This window comes from Microtus ochrogaster, unplaced genomic scaffold, assembly GCF_000317375.1.
Source record: "Microtus ochrogaster isolate Prairie Vole_2 unplaced genomic scaffold, MicOch1.0 UNK21, whole genome shotgun sequence".
In the NCBI taxonomy this organism is placed as follows: domain Eukaryota; kingdom Metazoa; phylum Chordata; class Mammalia; order Rodentia; family Cricetidae; genus Microtus; species Microtus ochrogaster.
Window position 1 is genome coordinate 5,078,547 of NW_004949119.1, and position 21,323 is coordinate 5,099,869.

At 47.5% G+C, this 21,323-nt stretch overlaps 1 protein-coding gene across 17 annotated transcripts in view; it reads right to left on the reverse strand.

Annotated features, from left to right (window-relative positions):
* Positions 1–21,323, reverse strand: part of Kcnma1 (potassium calcium-activated channel subfamily M alpha 1) — a 738,489-nt gene that overhangs the window by 521,612 nt on the left and 195,554 nt on the right. For 16 of the 17 annotated variants that reach the window (XM_026789548.1, XM_026789554.1, XM_005367704.3 and 13 more), the window contains exon 2: positions 12,684–12,845. In XM_026789548.1, the coding sequence (XP_026645349.1) occupies positions 12,684–12,845 (162 nt within the window). Of the gene's footprint in view, positions 1–6,775; positions 7,088–12,683; positions 12,846–21,323 lie in introns of those variants that run through there. The other variant, XM_026789553.1, reaches the window with a different exon arrangement.

A 21,323-nucleotide genomic window follows, 5' to 3' on the forward strand; every position in this document is an offset into this window, starting at 1 on the left:
GCCTAGGTATAGATGGCTCTCTGAGTGTCCAGCTTGTTAGATGGGTTCAACATATACTCCCAAAAATTCATCACATCCATGCCACTCTCCAGAAGCAAGGAAGGGGTCAGAACCTCTCTCTGGGGTCTTTTAATCCCCATGTCACAAAGTTCACAGGCCAACAGATGCAGCAGGTTTTGATAGCAGTCAGAGATCAGGGACTGCTGTCACTTGAAATACAAACCTTATGCGATATGGCCATTATTGCTGTAGCTGTAGGCAGCTATGGTGGGAAAGAGCACTTCCTGTCCTCTTTCCTTCCCCTGAGCAATTCCCTCCTTCTCTTAAGGGTAGCTCTAGCCACAGTCACAGAAAGGGGTGGGGTGGGAGACATGAAAAGGAAAGAGGGCTGAGAAGAGGGCCAAGGTCGTCTCTTGGCTCTCTAGTTAATCTGCTGGAACTTGGGCTTCCATGCCTGTGGAAGAGTCGGCAGGACTAGCCCATTTACTTTATGGATTAGCTCGTCTCTTACAAACAAGAAAGGCCCAACAGGCTGTTAGCCTAGGGTGGAGGCACATAGTATAGGAAACCTTGGATTGCCCAGGCTAAATTAAAACCTGTGCCTTTGCAGGCTTATCCACTGTGATCCAAGCTACCACTCAGAGACTTCTACCGTCACCCTCTCCAGGCTGTCCATGTCGGTGCAACGCTAATTTCATGAACTAAATTAACTGGATGGGCAAAAAGAGGGCCCTGGTACCTAAGAGGCTTGGGTGCGTTTAAGTTTATCTTTGTCTGATTCCTTAAGACAGACTCAAGAAACAACTGGCAAGCCCTCATTCCCTCTCTATCCAAACAGGAAAGAACATTTCTTATAATAAAAAATTCTGAGTCCAAACGGTGGCTTTGTGTTGGTGACGCTTCCCCCTAAACTTGTCTTTTCTGGAAGATGCCTTTTTCTGGACCCTGCCTCTCTAAATGGGGCTTCTAGTCCTCCAGATTGGAGTGTTTAGGGCCCACAGGCACGAGTCCGTCTGCCTCCTCCTAAACATAGCCTCACAAACTAAACTTGGAAGCGTCAGCTTGCATGTGGTCCCAAGTGTGAGCGACTTCATCACCACCATGGTCTCTATTTTTGAGTATCCCTACTAAACTTTCTCACAGCTGGAATGAAGGCTCTAAGGAGAATTACAGCTCCCTAAGAGACTTTTCTCACAAATAGCCACAGCTAAACGTGCTTGAGAGGGGTGGGAAAACATTGCCAGCCCTGTATCACGGGTGAGCTCTGAACTGCCCATTCCCTACTACGCCTCCAGGGGGCACCAGCTCTCACTTGTTGGGAAGGAGGGAGGCGGGGCGGTCAGTCAGGCAGAAGGCTGGCTGACTTTAGTCATAAACATATTAACTCAGCCCCTGGGTTCCAGCAGCGGGGACTCACGGGACCTGAGACTAGAATTAGAAACATCAAGCTCCCAGGTCTGCTCAGGGACTGACTAGTGGGTCACTAAACTATTTCAAAACCCTGCTCCCTCCCCCATAGCATTCAAGCCAAAGCAAGCATCCTACTTTCTGCTTCGCATCCTTTGTGCTGTGTAGAGTTTTCTGGTCTGGAAGAAACAATAGGTGTCTGTTGTATTGAATGGTGGCTGATTCTAAGAGGTTCTTCTCTGGGGTGTCTAACAGGTTGGACAGAGATCCCTGAGGACATGCCTCATGTGTTCAACTGAATCTACATTCACGCTTTCTTCTGCCAAAGTACCATGCCTTCCTGTGTCCATTCAGTGGGTCTGTGGCCACTGCCTGACAAAATGTTACGCACATCTTCTTATGTGCAGTGCTGAGAAGCCGTCTGAAATCAGCTATCTACCCACTCAGGATCACACTACCTCCAGGGAAGACTAGGCATGGAGACCACACTGAGGGCCCATGGGACTCACCTGTTATTCTGCCACAGGGTTTCCTGTGACACACATGCCCACAATCAATCCAAGGAGCTGAGCACAGCCCTGCCTCCGGCCCTTGAACCATTCAGGGAGGCTGTATGTACAGTGAGAATTTCCTGGCCATCTTCACAACAGTGAGTCAGACTGGCATGAGCCAGTCCAGACTCAGAAAGACCAGACCTTGAATGGACCCAAATGAAGGGTGTGCACAGAACAAACACTGACTGCCTAGTCCCATACCAGGGACTGCTTGCGATGCCCAGACCTTCCAGCAGTCTTGCTCAGAGCAGATTGGTCCTCTGAGAAAATGTTAAAATCAGAGAGGTCTCAAGTATTCTCTCTCTCTCTCTCTCTCTCTCTCTCTCTCTCCCTCTCCCTCTCCCTCTCCCTCTCCCTCTCCCTCTCTTTCTCTCTCTCTCTCTTCCTCCTCCCCCAGAGGATTTTTTTCTCCCCTCCCCACCTCTGTAAGCTCCATGACAGCCCACTGTAACTGGTGCCAGATCTGAAAGGTAAGACAAACCATAAAAGCCAATGCTTACTACTAACTAACCACATAGAGACACTATTCTGGCATGTATTTATGAACTTATCACTACAACAGGAAGACCCAGAGTCTGTCATTATCCCATCATCAAGATGAGGAAATTGTGGCCTCAAAAGATGAAGCAATTGGCCCAGAATGAAAGCCCTGGGGAGAGGTAGAACAGGCATGGTATGGTCTGGCTGAAACCCCAGCTGCAAAAATACACAGAGGTCCTCTGTATTCCAAGGACCACACCATAGCTGCTCCTTGCCAAGAATTTAGGAGATGTGTTGTTACAAAGTGTTCTGTCTCACCTCCTGGTATGTTCTGATGACCCGATAAAGTGACTCAAAGAGCTAAGGAATGGAAGGGCACCAGGCAGATCCCTGCTTGAAGGGTGGAACTCCTAGCCTACAGCCCAAAGAGGATGGGAGGAGTAGTTCCATTGGTAAATACTAATAAACACAGGAGGACTGGTTCCAGAGATAGGTAAACGGTTGAGAAGACGAAAGCAGGTACCCCCCTCCTACCCTTCTCTTGGACATCCCAAGGTAGAGGAGTAACAGCACCATGAGCAACATCTGGGGACATTCTTGGGCCAGCATGGAGCTTCCTCTCTCCAGAGCTGTCTGCTTTCTGACTCAATCCTTCATTCTCCCAAATGCTCCCCGGAGGCCAGAGAGGCCAACTTGCCAGCTAGTAAAATTAGCAGCTGAGCTTTTTACAGGGCACACTGGGGAGCCGGGCACACTGAGTGCTAGCCTACAGGCCAGCAGCCAGAGCGGGTTGAGGTACCTGCCCTACAGACCTGCATCAGGAGCATCCATCACACGAGGAGTAAGGGAGAGGGAAAGTCTGGACCATGAATGTCCAGGGAGAAGGGCCTGAGGTAGCAGACTGCAGGAGAGCAGAAACGGGAAAAGGAGCAAGGAATGACCTTGCTATAACATTCTGAAGTTGAATGTGTCCAGTCCCTTGGCTAAGCCTGCTAAGCCCAACAGAGAACTTGGTAGCTTGGGGCCACTGGGCTCCGGCCTCCATCTTTTCCTACACTCTGCATCAGACTGGGATGAGCTTAGGGCAGTAACACAGGCGAGTTGTTCAGAAAGTGAGGAACTACTACGTCCTATCTGCTACCGTGTGCAGTGGGTAACATGGGAACCAGACACATTGGCCATTCAGGAAGAATTCACCAGTTTCAGAAAGGGTGGCAAACTTTTCACTGCCAGGATAGACAGGAATTGTTTTAGGCTGGAGATGTTTGGCACTCTATGGGCGCTACTCAAGTCTTCACTGGATTGTGTTACAAAAGCAGACACTATGTAAATGAATGAGCATGTCTGTAGAACAATTAAAATTTGTACACAATGAAATTTGAATTTCATATACTTCTCACTTGTCACAAAATATTCTTTAGATTTTTTTAAAAAAAAGAAATTTGAAAATGTGAAAAACTATCTTTTGCTCCTAAGCCAGGCAAACAAGGCAGTGAGCCACTGTGGTGCATGTTCTATAACCTGCAGATCCATGGGTAAGTTCAGCACTGTCACACCTGTGTCATGGGAGAAACGTCCTACAGGGAAAGAAGAATAGAAGCTTCTGGTGCCAGTGAAATGGTTCTATGGGCGCTTGTCATCAAGCTTGACAATCTGTGTTCAATCTCAGGGACCCAAATGATTCAGGGAAATAAAAAATTAACTCCAAATTGTCTTATGGCTTCAACGTGTGTGCTGTGCTGTCTGGTTTTATGTCAACTTGATACAAGTTAGAGACACCAGAAAGGATGGAGCCTAAATGGAGAAAATGCCTCCGTAAGACCCAGCTGCAAGACATTTTCTGAAATTGGTGATTGATGGAGGGAGGGCCCAGTTCATTGTGGGTGGTGCCATCCCTGGGCTGAAAGCAGGCTGAGCAAGCCATGAGGAACAAGCCAGTAAGCAGCACCCCTTCATGGCCTCTGCATCAGCTCCTGCCTCCAGGTTCCTTCTCTGCTTGTGTCCCTCTCTTGACATCCTTTGGTGATGAATTGCAATATGAAAGTGTATGTTGATAAACCCTTTCCTTCCCAACTTGCTTTTTGTCATGGTGTTTTATTGCAGCAATAGAAACCCTGACTAAGACCATGTACCATGGAATGCTCTGACCCCACAATACAATAAATGAATGAATAGACTTTTTTAAATTAAAAAAAAAAGGCTGGAAGTTTGTGTAAAAACAGAATGTTTTACTCTCCTGCTCCGGATGCTTCTGTAAGCATCTATATGCTGGCATGCATGATAAAGATCAAATAAGAAATCAAGTTTGTTCGAATTCCCAGGGAGCCATTTTTATCCTGCAGTATCTCTTGGACTCAATGCCACTTAACTAAAGCACTGAGGATTAAGTTTGACCAGTTGTCTGTGGTAGTGCACAAAATAAAACTGTGAACCTCTCCAGCAACAAGCAGCTCACTCCCTGCAGTGGGAGCTGCTCAGTGCAGCCACTCTGACATTCATCGACCACTTGAATAAATGGTACTGGGTCACAAATAACAAGTGTCATAACCTCAGCACTTCTTCCACCAAGGTCCAAACAGTTATTTAATGACATAAAAATGTAATACATCATCTTTGACTTTTTGACTAACACCAAGTACAAACACAGGATTAACTAAAGAGGCACAATGGAAAGTCTAGTGGGCAATTGCTATGTGAGTTTTGGAGCCAACGCCTCTTTCAGGAGTGCTGATGTCAATCACACCTGCTGACTTGCAACAGGATGGTTCGCTATCCAGAATGCAACCCCACAGGGTTTATAATATTTCTGCTCCATGGAATAACGGCAGTTGATGAGACAATTTTATGTAGCTTTGCCCAAAATACAAAAGGATACATGTGAGGAATAGCACATTCACCACCTCGCTCCACTGAGAAAGTACAGGAGAGGATGCACATGAGAAGCATGTCCCCCAACAGTGCAAAGGACAGCAGTGTATGCTACATAGCAGATTCATTATACACACATTCTCTCCCACCTCAGTTTCACTGATCCAGTGCCCGGTTCACACAGCTTAACAGTGACCGCACAGCTACGTCACCCCATGAACCCAATGGGGTCACTTCTGTTTGAAAGGCACACTAAGTATGCATTTTCTCTTGAGCTCTCAAACATAAGAATAAAATGATCTGGGCTGCTTACATAATGTGTCAAATGCCACCCATGTGACCTGTTTAGAAAGATAAAGGGTGAGACTAGCATTTTGTTTCTCCATGCATTGATAAAGCATCCCCTAGACATTGAAGTAAACAGCAAATGTTTTCAGATGGTGGAATTAGATTTGCATGCTTCCTGGAGCAACGTTCAAGTGCAGTAGCATAAACAAATGGGGAAAGTAACTCAAATGAATGATGCTAAGGACTTTGTCTTTGCCCAAGAAGGGGGTTACTATATTGGGGAAAAAAAAGTCTTTTTAAGAGAGTCACAAAACACTGCATCTGTCATAGAGTTGACAGGAAGTCCAGGCAACGCATACATGGCTCAGACCTTGAGGTGAGGTTATCTTTAGCTACAAGACAGATTTCCTAGAGAGACAGTTGCTCTGAGATCAACATAGAAGTGTGGCTATTCAGAAATGAACTATCTGTGGAGATGATGACAGTGTCGATGGTGATGCCAGCAGGGTGTGTGTGTGTGTCTGTGTGTGTGTCTGTGTGTGTGTCTGTGTGTGTCTGTGTGTCTGTGTGTGTGTGTCTGTGTGTGTGTGCACATGCATGCGCTCATATGCACGGGTGCCTGTGTCTTTCTGCGACTACACCCTTCTTCCTTGTAAATAGGTTCTCTCATACTGCCTCGCTCTTGTTCTACAAGACTCTCATTCCCTACCCCCTGATTTCTTTATAAACTAAGGGGATGATCTGTAGCTTGTGAAAGAAAAGAAATCTGGCTCACCACCTGCTTCTGTCAACAAAGTTTTACTGGAATATAGTTACATTGTGGATGTTTGTGGCTGCTTTTGAACCAAAGTGGTAGAAGTAGTTATGACAGAATCTGCACAGTCCACAAAGCCTAACATGTTCACAACGTGAACATTTACCAACCTTGAACTAAAATATCTATATTGATTTTAGGTTGATGAGTCTAAAAAGTAAAATCAACCAAGCAAAAACTGTTCTAAGCATTTCTTGCCCCATCCCTGTCATTGCATATCACTTTAGCCTTTACAGGGGTTTAATCTGGCTCACAAAAATGTATGGAACACTTACCAGTGTACACACACACACACACACACACACACAATCAAATGGAAAGTAAAACATTTGAGACAGAGAGGGAGAAAGAAAATAGAAACAAAGAAAATGGGGGGAGATCCCACATAGAATTCAAACCTGATTCTCTATGTTCACATGGGCCAGACAACCTTGGCTTACAGTAGCCACCAGAAAGAGACACAACTCCTTTCCCAATTTAGAATAATCATGTTGTGAACTGACAGGTGATCTCTAGTGAAAGCGGCTAATTTAGTTTCTACAAGAGTGTGTGCCTTCAGTATACAAGGTGAAATGTAAGCAACACAGTCTTCAGCAATGCCCAAACATTTGAAAAGAATCCTGAAGACATCTTCCTCTGCGTTGAAGTATCACTGAGCGTGGGACAACTCCAAATCCTAAAATGGAAATTGTTAGTGATTCTTCCAACATGTTCCAGAATTCTAAAATAAGCATGTACTCCTCTACGACTGTCCATCAGCATCTGTGGGAGACTGCTTCCCCGTGGGTACCAAATCTGAAGATGCACAGGCCTTACATAAATGGCGTAGTACTTTGTAGAGAGCCTCCGCACACCCTCCCATAGGCTCGAAACTATCCCTTCATTACTTGTAATACTTCACACTATGTAAATGCGACGGAAATAACTGCTCCACTGAGTTTACCAGAGACGACATAAAAGAGGCCACACATGTTCCATGAGCTGCAGCTGTGTCTCAATAGTTTGATAGGTGATAGATGGAATCCATGGATGATGAATGTGAAGACAGAGGGGACAGATTTTTATTTTCACAGTCTTTAATTTGGAGGCTAGGGAGATGGCTCGGTGGTTAAGAGCATGTATGGTGTTGGCACAAGGACCTGAGTTCGAATTCCTAGCATCCAGTAGAAATTCAGGCATAGCTACACATTTTGGTAACCCCAGCATGGTAGGGTGGGAACAGTGGCAGGCATATCACAGGAGCTCCCTGATCAGACAGCCTAGCCAAGCCATGAGTTCCCAATTTAGAGAGTCCCTGTCTCAGGGCAATATGACAGAGCTATGGAGAAAAACAATGGGAGTCTTGCTCTGGACTCTATATCCACCTCTATAAACATAGGCACACAGTTCCAATATTCATAGCTTCTCTCTCTCTCTGTCTCTGTCTCTCTGTCTCTCTCTCTGTCTCTGTCTCTGTCTCTCTCTCACACACACACACCATAGTGTTTTTAATTAAAAACTTTTTAAGAAAATAAGTATTCTTGAATTTAAAAAAAAATGAAACAAAGAAAGCAATAACTCTCGTCCACCTGGCATCCCTCCAGTTTAGTATGGCTCAGGCCTGTTTCAGAGGAGGGCTCTGTCCCCCCACTCTTGCTGATTTGGGACCAGAAAGCCTGGTTTTAAGGAGAGAGATTGGGCAAAGGTCAGTCTAAGACTTGGAACCTTAGGGTCCAGGAAATCATCACTTTGGTGCTGAGGCCCCTGGTGAATGGTGCTGACCATTTGTGACAGGGATGGAGCTGTACAATTACACACCTAATCCAACAGTATGACTAACTCACACTCGGGGTTTTCTTGCTCATTGTTTTATGCCTGTATATCGTACACAGCCAGAGCTGGTAAGAAATTACCATTTGTCAAACACGGTGCTTTGCCACCAAGGTCAGATGGTACAGATAATCTGGGCTACCTAGCCAATCGTTTGCCAGCTGAACCTCACCCATCACATTCCAGTCTTAGGAGTTTCAACAGGCAAGTGAGAGAGATTCAGATGTGGAGGCCAAGCTCCTGAGCATGCATCAAGGGAAACAAATTAAAAATTGAAAGAGGAAACTCAACAGCTGGTGTCTGGTATTGGTTTGGTCCCACTGTTGCAGAGATAAACATCTGGATAGCTCAAGACAAACACAGCATTGGACTCAGAACAGGCATGGCAGCTTCATCCTGTGTGCTGCTATTTCAGCGTAAAACCTGTGTTCTGTGCAGAGTGAGGCTCAAACAACTCTTAGACACTGCTCTGTGTTGGAGGGATCCCTCGCTTCAAGGGGACCCAACACCCTGGCAGGACTTTCTCTAAGGAGACCAGTTGACACCGTAGGTAGCTCTAGGCAAAAAGGCTCAGGCTGAACTGCTGCTACCTGTGAGAGTTAGGGGGATCGGGACTCAGGTCCTCGGACCTAGTTCACTAAAACAGTAGTGTTAGATTGTCACAGCCAGAGTAACATCTGGTAGTGACTTAGAAGAGGCACTGTCCTTACGTGGGAACACTTAAGTTGAGTATGTAGAGTCCATGTGGCTACCCAGCTGCCACTGACAGCTGCTTTGCTTCCTGTCTGCCAACCAAAATCCCTCCTTGAGGCTTGATTTTGCTCAGGGTGAGGGAGAGATGGATTCTTTGGTAAGATTAGCTGGCTTCCTTGTGGTGAGAGCTGGTTTACTGATTAGTTTTGTCAACTTGACACAACATCGAATCACATGAGCAGAGTGTCAGGGAAGGATTGTCTACTTTGATTTGGCCTGTGGATATGTCTGCGGGGATTGCCTTCACTAAATGATATGGGAAGACTTGCCCACTGTGGGCAATACCATCCCCTAGGCAGGGGTTCCCGAAATGCCTAAAAGGAGAAACTGAATGTAAGGAAGCAAATGGGTGGGCAGGGTGCATTTGTTGATTTTCTAGTCTTGCCTGTGGATGTGAACAGCTCCCTCAAGTTCCTGCCACCTAGACTTTCCCACATGGTGAACTGCCACATAAAATTATGAGCTAAACCCTTTCCCCACTAAGTTGTCAGGATGTTTTCTCATATCAACGGGAATGAAACTGGAACACTGCAATCCAACAGCTATGCAGGATATGTGACTGAACAGAATGGCTGGGTCCATGCCTTTCCACCTGAAGCAAAGGAACAGGGCTGACGCAGTGCCTGCAGGGCTCACAGCATGCTCTCCATGGTATTACTGATGGTACATGGAGAGCAGGGCAGTGGTCTGGGGAGTGGTTGGCCCTACGCACCCCAGTTGTATACTCCCAGGCATATCAACCTCCCTGACCTCTTGACCTGTTTATACTTCAGGCCTTGTCTTTTCATCTTGTGCTGTCACTGGAGTAAACTCACCGCTCTAAGTTGTCTCAGGATCTCTCAGCTTGTTTCCCCCTCTGAGTAGCCACCCCCTCCCAGGTAGCTATACAACACCAGTGTTAGCACCCCACTCTCAAAATATCCTTGTCCTACAAAGTTTGCCCATATTCGTTAACTTGGTATTTTCAGGCCAGACAAGCTGTCTTCAGTCAACCTTCTAGGCTTTCTTTGAGCCCAATGCCTTGGTGTTCTTGGCCCTCGGCCTCGTTGGACAACCATCCAGAGTCCCATAATGCACTATGTTCTGCTCCCACAGCTTGCTTTCCTTAATGACGTTATTTCCTCCCTTTGGCTTTTAAGATGCTAATTCACTTTTGAAAATGGAAACTAAATGGGGATGTCTAGTTAACCCTCAAATGTGTTCTGTCTTAGGCACTCTTCTTAGCTGACCCACCAAGAATTCCCTTTTTTCCTCTGGTCAGATTTTGTTTGTTTGTTTGTTTGTTTGTTTGTTTGTTTCTAACACAGCATATTGCTATGTAACACAGGCTTTCCTTGAGCCCATGATCCTCCCGCCTCAGCCTCCCAAGGCCTGGAAGGCACCACCACATTTAGCCTTTTTCTATTTTTTTTTTTTTTGGTACTTGTCATTGAACCCAGGGCCTAAGCAAGAATTCTACCACCAATCAGTGCCTGTGTTTGTTTCCCACCTCATCAGACAAAACCTCTGGCCCAGAGTTGATGCTAGGACCCCTCAGCTCGTTCTGATGAAGCACACTGGCACTGGCTGTAATGGCCCTGAACAGAAACAGCTATAACATCCATACCAACCCTGCCACACTGTGTCTGCCATAGCAAGAGGAATGTATGTTCTCCTGGTAAACCATCGAGTGCCATAGGAGTTCACTGAGAATGGACTGTCTCAGACCCAAGCATGCTTGTCTCAAAGTGTCCTCAAGACCCCTCTTCTGTGATAAGCTGCCAGCCCCCAAACTCTGTGATGAGGAGGGTAAAACAGGCCAAGAGTAAAAGCATTGTAGTCTTGAGAACAACTAAAAGGGAAACTACTTCCAGTAGATGCTACTACGGTTCACCCCATGATATTAAAGTGCCTGCAGTGGGAAAGAGAAGCGGGAAGTTCAGCCTTTGGGAATTATGAGTGTCTCAACTTGCCCAGTCCATCTCTGTTGCATGCTTTGTATTCCAGTCTAATGGCCTTTTGATATGTACACACTGCATGCTATTTCTCCTATACTTTAGCTTGCTATATATTTAAAACTCACTCATTCAAAGTTGAAAGCATGACTTTCATAGATCATTCTCATGACCAAGTAGAACTGCCACCATATGTGTGGAAGGCATGACCTCACTCTTGTCACCCAAGCATACCCAGACCCAGAACCCAACCCCAGTTGTCTCTAGAACAAAATCTACTCATAACCCAATGTGAAAGAGCGACAGAAATCTTCCTTACAGAATGAGAAGAGGAAATAGATGACAGTGGTTCCCACATCCAGCAGCAAACCACCCGCAAGTGCTCATCAGCCCCTCTCCTGGTTCACAAAGGACCCAGCAGTCCCCCTGTCTTCTTTCTTGTAGCAACTGACCTTGTCAGCTTCTCTGTCCTCCAAAGGGTCAGCTTCCATTCCCTCTCTTTTGAACTTAGCCTTCAGCTAACACCAACATGACTTTATGGCCTGAGCTCACAGAAGGTCCCTTGGATTCCAGGGTCCTGTTCTCCTACCAGATTATTTGGCTAGTCCCTTGAGTTCCTTAAGCAGGGCACACAGTGCCTTCCCCTCTCCCTCCAGTGGTGCGTGAGGCATCTATCCCACACACTGCCAGGAAGGATTTGAGTAAGTGAGACTCTCATCACCTCCTCACTGGAGAAGCAGCTTCTGGGGAACCATGTGTAAAACCCCAAGTCCTAGCTTTATCTTTGATCCAATGGCAGATGAGGTCCCTACTCTTGACGGAACCCCCACTTCAAGCCCAGGAAGGGTGACCTGCACAAAACATGTGTCAGAGCCACTGGGATAAGTCACCCGAACACATCATCAGGCAACTCCTGACCCAGAGCAGCCCAAGAAAGCCACCAGTCAGTGCTGCGATAAGAAAGGAGCCCACCTAAAGCAGGCAGAGGGTTGGCAGAAGTGGACAACAGTCCCCATCTGCCCAGTTCTTCCCTACTCTGCACTGAGACAATGGTAACTCCTACAACCTTCTATTCCCTGAAAAGTGATGGAGACATCACAATCCTGCTTATAACACACACATACAAACTAAAATACACTCACTACATATATACTATAACACACACATGCACACTATAATACACTCACCACATATATGCTATATCACACACACATACAGGAACTGCTCATAGTCTCCATATGAGCACTGCATGAGCTAGTTGACACAGTGCAGATGAAGACACTGCACCCAAGCAGACTGCTAGAGGATCGTAGTAACTTGTACAGGACAACACCCTCCATCTCCTCCTGCTCTCTCTCAGACAGGGTGTGGTAAGGATAGAGAGACTCCTAGATCCTGGATTAACAAGCTCTAAACATATTTCTGGTTTGTGTTACTATGCCCCATCATTTATGCTGAGATAGTACAGGTATAGTGTTTGTGTGCACACGTGTTTTTGTTCATGTATGTGTACATCTGTTTTACTGACAGAGACAGTTCAGTTCACCCCCCAGGCAGGTTGTGAAAGTATGATACTGGCTCACTTGCTGCAGACGCCCCCATAATATGATAAACTTGGACACATGTAAAGAGTACCATGCTGATCCATGATCTCAGGGGAGCAGTGGCCACTCATCCAACTTGGCCTCGAGAAAACTCAGAGCATCATCACTCCTCCCAAGCAAACCCCTTTCCCGGATGCAAGACCACCTCATATGAGAGGGGCCAAGGACTCACCAGAACTCTGCCTGTCAGTGTCTGGGCAGATATCATCACCCCTGCCCAGTCCTTCACGGAAGTCATCCAGCCGACCTCGGCTGCCACCACCTCCTCTTTTTCGTCCACTGGTTTGAGGGTACCATCTGCCTGGCTGGAGCCATTATTTATCTTCTGGGCCTCCTGGCAACAGAGAGAATCAGAGTTGAGTCAATAGGAAACAACCAGATTTAAATAAGATGTTCACCTATACAGAGTCAGAAGCCAAAGGGGTTCCCAGATGAGGGAATGTGACTTAAAGATAAAGGTTGGGGAGGAGAGATGGTTAAGGATTTTATTTTCTTTAGTTTGGCTTAAAAAATCAAGCTGTGGAGGTTGCTTAATGGCTAAAGCACTTTCCGTGCAGCTGGGGGATGTGAGTTTAAATCCCTCAAACCTATGTAAGAGCTGGGCACAGCAGAGCGCATCTGTGACTCCAACACTCTTACATAGAGATGCAAGGCAGGGACAGGAAGAGCTCCAGAAACACATGACACACGGGTCAACAAGCCTGGCAGCAGACACAATAGAGACCAGCAAAAGAGGTGTCCTGTCTCAAACAAGGTGGACAGACAGGACTGGCACCCAAGGAGGCCCTCTGACCTCCACAGGCACGCTCTGGCACACAAAGGATCCCTTTTGAAATTTCCTTTTAGAATACTCTTGGAACGGAAAGAATACTGGCATTTTCTCTGACCTCTTTAAAGGCAAAGCAACAAACCTGCCCCTGGTCACAGAGGGTTAAAGAGGGGGTGCAGTCAGCACAAAATTGTCTCCGCACAAGTCATTATACCTTCATAGTGCCAACCCCATTTCTCTTTACCAATTTCCCATCTTTTCTCCTGTCTATGGCATTCAAGGGGGACTCATGATGGACCCACAATGGTTCTAGCAATACAGACTGTTGGATCGGGCATTTGGGCAAGACCCCTGGAAAGACCCTCTTGGGCCAGGGATAGGCAGATGATCTCTGTCAAGGCAATATGGCGCAAGCATAGTACATTTGCTGAAACAGGTAGGGGACGGGATCCATCCCTGAAAAGGAAGACAGCATGGAAGAAAGATGTGATGGAATACCAATGTCTGCATCTGAATGCCTGGTCCAGCGGTGCCTACAGTCCAGATCCCTGAGTTACAAGAGATAGTAAACTCCCCCTTCAGAACTTGAAATATGCTTGAAGAAAGAAGGCCTCAGATCTCCAAACCCCACCTTTGCACACAATGTGTCCCGAGGCCAGGATGCTCCCATCCTGGCCTCTGTCTCCTTAGATTTTTCACTCATACCCTCCCCACTTCCCAATAAAGTCTTTCTCACTATTCTCTGAAAACGTCATGCCAACTGCTTTGCTTTGTTGTTTCCCATAACAATAATATACTCTATAATTCACTTACTTATTTCATTTACCACTCCTAATCCAACACTGCTGTCAGCTCCTATACCTAACACAGTCTTAAGCACAAAGCTAGCACAATAAACATTGATGAAGCTAGGCATGGCGGTACACACCTATAATCTCAGGAGGCCTAGGCAAGAGGATTGTCCACAAGTTAAAAACTAGCCTGGGCCACAGAGTCCAAGCACACAAACCAAAAACTACAACAAAAAAGCAATCAAAACTTTGAATGAATGGATACAAAGAAATCTGAGTATCTGTTCATTGTCACCTCCAGAGCCTGGGTTTCGGATACCAGATGAAATATAGGCTTCTCAGCCCAATTTGAATTTTAGATAAACAAATACCTTTATAAATATGTCCAAAAATGCATGGCTTTTACATACAATAAAGGCTCATCATTCATCTAAATCAAATTTAACTAGACCCATGCTCAAACACCCACTGAGATTATTAGTGTGGATGGAGATAGAAAAATATGTGAGTAAATTATACTCATCATTTATAATCCTGGTATCAATTTACAAAGAGAAAAACACTGGGGATCATTGTGTTTTGGCCTGAAGTGAGACTGGGAAGTGGGAATGAAATCAGAGGTGGAAACCTCCCGAAGGAGAAGGGTGGGCCCAGTGAGAACAGGGAAGCAGAAGAGTGGGTTTGCAGAGGTTCCCGATGCCTGCTCCTCTCTCACTGGCCAACCCTGGCTCAGATAGAGTAGGGCTGAGAAGCTGGGCTGTAGGACTGAATGCCCATGGTATTTTAGCCCCCAGTGTTTGAAGCTGTAGGAGCTGGAACACCCACAGTGGGAGCCTGGGAGGGGGAGGCCTCAGACCATCTGCTGATTTGTGTAATATCTGCCTCTCAAACCTACTAGGCTAGTCTTATTGGCCTCCTAGCTCTGGTCCTGGGGCTGAGATCCAGGAAGATAGGATGTGATCCTTGGCAGCCATGGTAATCAAGGTGCATATTCAAAACTGAAATCTAGCCCTGTCTCAACTTCAGAGACTACCCTGTGAGATGGGGGAAAATATTGTTTGCTCTGTGGAACTACACGATGCCCAATGGCACGTAGCAGACTCGGTTACTAAGTCCAGAAGGCCTACCCCTGCCTCACATTGTACACTCACTCTGAATGTGGTGGTTCAGTTTTGAGTCAGCACCAACATCAAAGCACAAGGTACACTAAATTACTCAGGGTGTCAGATCCACTCTAGAAACTGCAGATTTACCTGGTGGTCAACACCTGAGGTCAACCTAGGGAACCATAGGCCTTGTCCATCCAAAACAGACCACAGACCTTAACTCCAGCACAACTGCTACTTTCAGAACTGACCTGTGAATGGTGAGGGCTGAAGGAAGATAGACTTTCAACCCAGCATTCTTGTGTTGGCTTCTATTTGGCTGTTTTTGAGACAGGGTCTTGAGTAGCTTCAAGTGCCTCAAACTAGATCTGTAGACAAGGATGACCTTGAACTTCCAAGCTCCTGAGATTAGAGGTATACTACCACTTCTAGTTCATGCCAGACTAGAAATCAAACTCAGGACTTAGAGCACTCTAGGCAAGCAGACTACCAACTGTGCTACACATAACAGCAGACAAACGGGCTCTGGCCACCAGGAGGCCCAATTTCCTGCTGCTTGAGCCTGCTGCCTCAAAGGACAGACACTTTTCAGCATGGGAAAGGCCCAGAGGCAGGAGTTCCCTGCAGCCCCCATGGTTTTAATGCATCTATAATTCACAGCGTAAGAGGTACACAGTGCATAGTATGCTATTCCTCCAACCCTCTTACCTATTGTTTTACAAGGCATTCATTATTTTAATTGCTTTATGATAGGCAGGGAAAAACACAAACTAACGGAGATAATGCCCTTGTTATTATTTGCTTATACTAGATGTTGTGAGCTTAATTACCACGTGTGGGAGGCAGGACTGGGGGAGGGGCCACAGAAACAGGGAGCTACATCAAGCCCTGTGCCAGCCTGCCAGGTGCTAGGGGTTTCTGTGCCCGAAAGGCAAAGACCTGCAAGACTCTACTAATGTTACGCCGGAGGAAAGTGGGTGGGACCTGGAGGGGCCCTGTTGAAGGCATGCAGGAGGTAAGGGGTGTTCAGTTAGAGCTTATTAAAGCAGCAGGGTTTCCATCTATGGAGCCAGAATTGGATTTCAGCAGCTAGAACGTAAAAGTTTTCCATGCTTTCTTACGCTCTCTAAGAAGTCCAGCAGATCAGTGGGATTTCACAGGCCATTTTAAAACTCCAGTAACTGAGAGCTGTCACCTGGGACAGCAGAGAGCCCACTAGGACATGGGTGCCCTCTACTCCCATGGGTCACGTTCATAACTCCTCTGTGCGAAGCAAGGAGAAGCGCCCATCTCTGGGAAGGTGTGAGGCATAGTGGTTCATGCGGTGCTCGGTTCAAACCACAACTGCCACAGCTGCCTCCGATGCCGTTTCAGCCTCTGGGCCCTGGAAAGGCCACCGGTCCAACATGAGCCTCCATGAGTGACAAGAGAACAGAAAACAGGTGACTTCTGCATGATAGTACCCTCTGGCTGGGCAACTGGCTCTCAGGACCAGGCACTTCTATTGCTGCCTGGGTCCAGCAAGAGGGTGGGACTTCGTCCATGACAGTCAGGGAGGAACTCCCATACTAGGGGGATCAGACCAAGTGTTCTCTTAGATGCACCCTGACCTCCAGCTCCATTACACCAACTGCTCCCTTCCAAGGAGGAGAGACAGGCCAGAGCGAGGCAGTTTCTGGGTCACAGGACTTCATTCTTCCTTCTGCATTCCATGGCACAGTGCCTCAGAGGCGAGATGCAGTTCCTGAATGGCAAAGCTCCTGCCCAGCTAACCCAAGCTTCCCACTTTCCTACAAAGGATTCGAACACTCTCCAGAAAGGGTGAACCTGGTATTGGCCAGAAAATCACCATATGACCCTCTCCCTGACCCCCAAGGGAGACAGTCTCTGCAGACTTCTGACTATACGGCTACAGTCTCAGGGGGACCAGACAAAATGCACAGACATAGAGGGAAAGATGTTTAGGGAAGGAGAAAGGGACATGTAAAAGAGACAGAGAAGCAAAGCCCCAGTATCCACCCTGGGAGGATTCCTGAATAAAGAGGCACACATCCCTATCTATCCCTGACGCTGCCTGCACCCCTTGGCCAGGCACAGCTGTATACTGGGCTTGCATCTGGCCTTGGTGATAGAGGCTATGTTTAGAGAAAGTTTCCGAGCCAGGCAATAGGCATAGGAAGCTGGAGGACACTGGAGAGCAGAACACACTCAGTACCCACCTCCCACCACCACCACCACACACCCTAGTGGCCCTTTCCTACCTTCTCTTTATTCCTTTTCATCTTGTTCCCACCATGACGTCACCTGTGGCCAATGGCCTGATTGGACCCCAGTCACCGGTGGTCAGCATACAGACCATCTGTTGGGAATTTGAGAATTGCTACCAAACAGCAATGCAACTTAGGAATACGCCTCAGAATGTTAAGCATAGAAGCCAGACTCACAAAAACAAATACTATATTTTCTCTCATGTATAAGATCTAGATTTGAATACACACAAACACACACACACACACACACACACACACACACACACACACACACACACACACACCATGAAAGGAGAAGGACAATTTGAGGGGAAGAAGGGAACCAGTATGAAGGGGAAATGGAAAAGAAGCCTATGTACAAATACATAAATGTAAACGCCATGGTGGAACCTATTGCTTTTGTATGCTAATTTTTGTAAAGAAACACTAAAAAAGAAAGGGGCTTGGCAACTTCTTAGGATACTGTCCCTCTTCCTGGCTACACAGACAAGAAACAAAGGGCTATGAACTCGCCCGCGTGGCTCTCACCCAGGCTAGCCCAGTGAGGTCCCAGTGCACCGAGTCAGGACAAAGAGCCTTGAGAAGAGAGATGCTGAAGTCCAGAGGCTGAAGTCCAAGATCAGTTCTTGGGGGTGGCTTTAGGTAAATTATTTCATGTCCCCAAACCCTTGTATGCTATTCTGTAAATGGTGTATTCCACCTGTCCTGCCCAGTGGCTCTTGCAGAGGCCCTGGTCACACAGAGCAGAGCAGTCCCCCAGACACCACTGTTTGGTAAGCAGGACAGTGAGGCACCCTTATCCTCCAGTACTGGTAAGAACTGGGGCTGCTCTAGGGGAGGAGACTCACACCCCAAAGCCAGCAGCAGCTTCTCGGAACACAAAGCTGGTGTGTTTAACTCTATCTTGCTGCAGAAGGCACAGTCAGGGCCCTTTCTTTTCTTACCACAGAGATGTTGCAATGACAAGTCCAGACAGAAGCCTTGTGCTAGAAAAACCCCCTGGCAGGGTGCAAGCAGCTGTCACACCTCTCCTGCCCCTGCCTGCTCAGGCTCTCTCCCTGACCAGGACGAGCACACAGACCCGTGTGGCACAGTCAGGGGCCAAGGTCACCTTAGGCACCACACCTCAGCAGGTAAGTTGAGGTGGGGAGCCAGCTGGTCCAAGGGACTGAAGAGGCCCACCCCAGGAGGGAGCTGCGAGCCTGAAATGGGTTTGATTACACCTCAGGCTTTGGTTCCTGGTCCTTCGTCCCCTGCCTGAAGAGTCACTTAGGCCATGGTCATCTGGAAAGGAGAATATAGACTCACTTTGTCGCCCTCACCAACACCCTTCTGAAGCTGCCCTTTCCTTTCTGCAGAGAAGTCATGTCACACTGTGCCAACTATCCAATCGGCCCCACTACTCTCTGTCATCAGAATGTCATTGCAGCCGCGCGGGATTCCTTGTGCTCCGGGACCTTCCTGGGCTACTTCTATTTAGAGGCTACTGTAACTGGTTGCTCTCTTGGCCCCAGTATCCACACACTGGTCTCCAGGTGTCGGTTCAGACCCTTGCCTGATGCCTGAATCCTTTCCTGACCACCACACTGGAAATAAATCTGTGCAGGTAGGATGTTCATGGCCACCTGGAAACCTATGCACTTTGATCACTATAGTGAATGAAACCCCACAGTGCAGACCGCTGTTGCTTTTTACAATTTAAACACTACAGGCTCCAGTAAGAACAAATCAATTTTAATGGAGTGGGGGAAAGAAGAGAAAAGCTGGGAAGGAGAAGGGAGAGGGACAGGAAGATAGAAGAGAAGAGTAGGAAAGGGGACGAAGAGGGAGCAGGATAGAAAGGAAAGAGAGAAAGGCAGGAGGGAAACAAGGAGGAAAGAGAAAGGGTGAGAGGAAGGAAGGGAAAGGGAGAGAGAAGAGGAAAGGGACTGGGAAGGAGGAAGAGAAGTAGAGAGAATGGAAGAAAGGGAGAACCTAAGAGGAAGAGGTAGGTGAGGGAGGAGGGCCAAGGAAGAGAGCTGCAGCGCAGGATCTAGATTATATTAGCAAAGAGCTCCGCCTCAACAACACTGGCTGCCATTATGAGCACGATCGCAGCAGTCCTATGAGGTAGGTGCTAATGTCCTCATTTAACAGATACAGCTCTAAGCAGCTGGCCCAAGAAGACAACTGGCAGAATTTAAACCCCACTGACTGACAACAAAAGGGGGGGGGGCATGGCACAAATCTGTCCTGCCATCCCAGGGGCAGGGGAGTGGTAGAAAGGAATTAATAGGAGGGTGACTGACACGGTTAAGGTCTGTCAACATTATGAGTGTGCACTGCACCAGCTTCTGGCACTGCACGCTCCACAGGGGACCTTCCTCAAGGTCTTTATACCTCAGGACCTTGGCTAAACCAAGGTCAGAAGAACACCATCCTTTGTGCTCTAAGAACCACTACAAAACCCTACTTTAAGGCATCAAATGTTGAACTGGAAATGAACATGGGCACTGACAGGCTAGGCAGCCCTCCTGCTGAGAGCTGACATTCTCCATGCAGAAGATCTGACTTTATCCCTTGTCCTTCACATCCACAGAGGCCGAGCTGCTCTCTGGCCAGGGCTTCGGTGTGCTAGGCCTGTCCCTGGCTGGGTCCTACATAGCCTGAGGTACTTGGGTGAGGCTATGATCTGAAGGAGAACCACTTGTCCTTCTCCCTCTGGACCATCCAAGGGGCTCGAGGCAGCCCCCATCCTGGGGAATCGTAAGCTGGAGCCTCTCCTCGGGGCCCTGGGACTAATGGATGGAGCAGATGCTTCACTCCAGAGAGCCCTTGTAGCAGGCAGGACCAGGAGACTTGGATATCCTTTCCTCATTTTCCATCCCCGCTCTGAGTTTATTGCTGCATCGGCCTTCTTTATTGCTCCTAGCCATGCCCCTGCCTTCCTCTGGTCTCCTCCCCATCTGTCAAGCTGAGTCAGGAACCTGCACACAGATGCCCTCAGCTGGACACACAGCTCAAGGGCCTTCTGTCTTGCCAGAGGAATCGTGACAGGTGCAGAACTGGACCTGACCTTGGGAGGCCTGTGCAGGCAGTGTCAGACTTAGTGGTTTCTCTGGACAGAGTCCTCACCAGGGTAACAAGAAGTACTAAGTCCAAACCCAGAGTTCTTTGACCTAGGAGGCGCAGTCTCTGTGAGGGACCACAGAGGACGATGCAGGGAGAACAGAGGACGCAGGCCCAGGCTCTGTGACAATCTCATCAAAGAGTCTTTGAATGGTTCATCCTATCAAGGTTCTGTGCCACTTGCTCTTAAGTGAATACAGGGATTTTTTTTTTTTTTGCTGTTTTTTGTTTGGTTGTTTATTTGGTTGTTTTTTGTTTGGCAGGGGGTGAGTCTGAGATGTCCATATGCCTGTTTCATATTTATTTAATGAGAATGACCATGACATTCTGAAATAGCCTAAAAACCCTGAAATATCATTAACTCAAAATATCCCACCCCCAAGAGGGAGCATCTCTATGGCAAACCGTCGTCCTGGTCTTGCGCCCCTAGGGTTCCCCAGACCTACGAACAGAAGAACTCTGCTCCTTTCATGCCCACCCCACTGCTAGTGATGGAAGAGGAAGCCCACCATGGTATTTCAAACATCCTGAGCGGCGGGACAGCAGACCATAGGCATTTCCCCAGGTACCAGTAATCCTGCATATTAGGGCATTAGGCAGATTACCGAAAGCAGCTCAAGCAAGTAAAGCATAATGTGGGTGCCGCCAGCTGGGGTGTTTGTGGCCAGAGTTCTGTGAATGGAAGGCTGAGAGGAGGTAGACACTGCAGGAGATAACTGTGGCAGAGGAGTCCTCAGGTCCCAGCCAGAGCTGGTGAGGGAGGGAAGC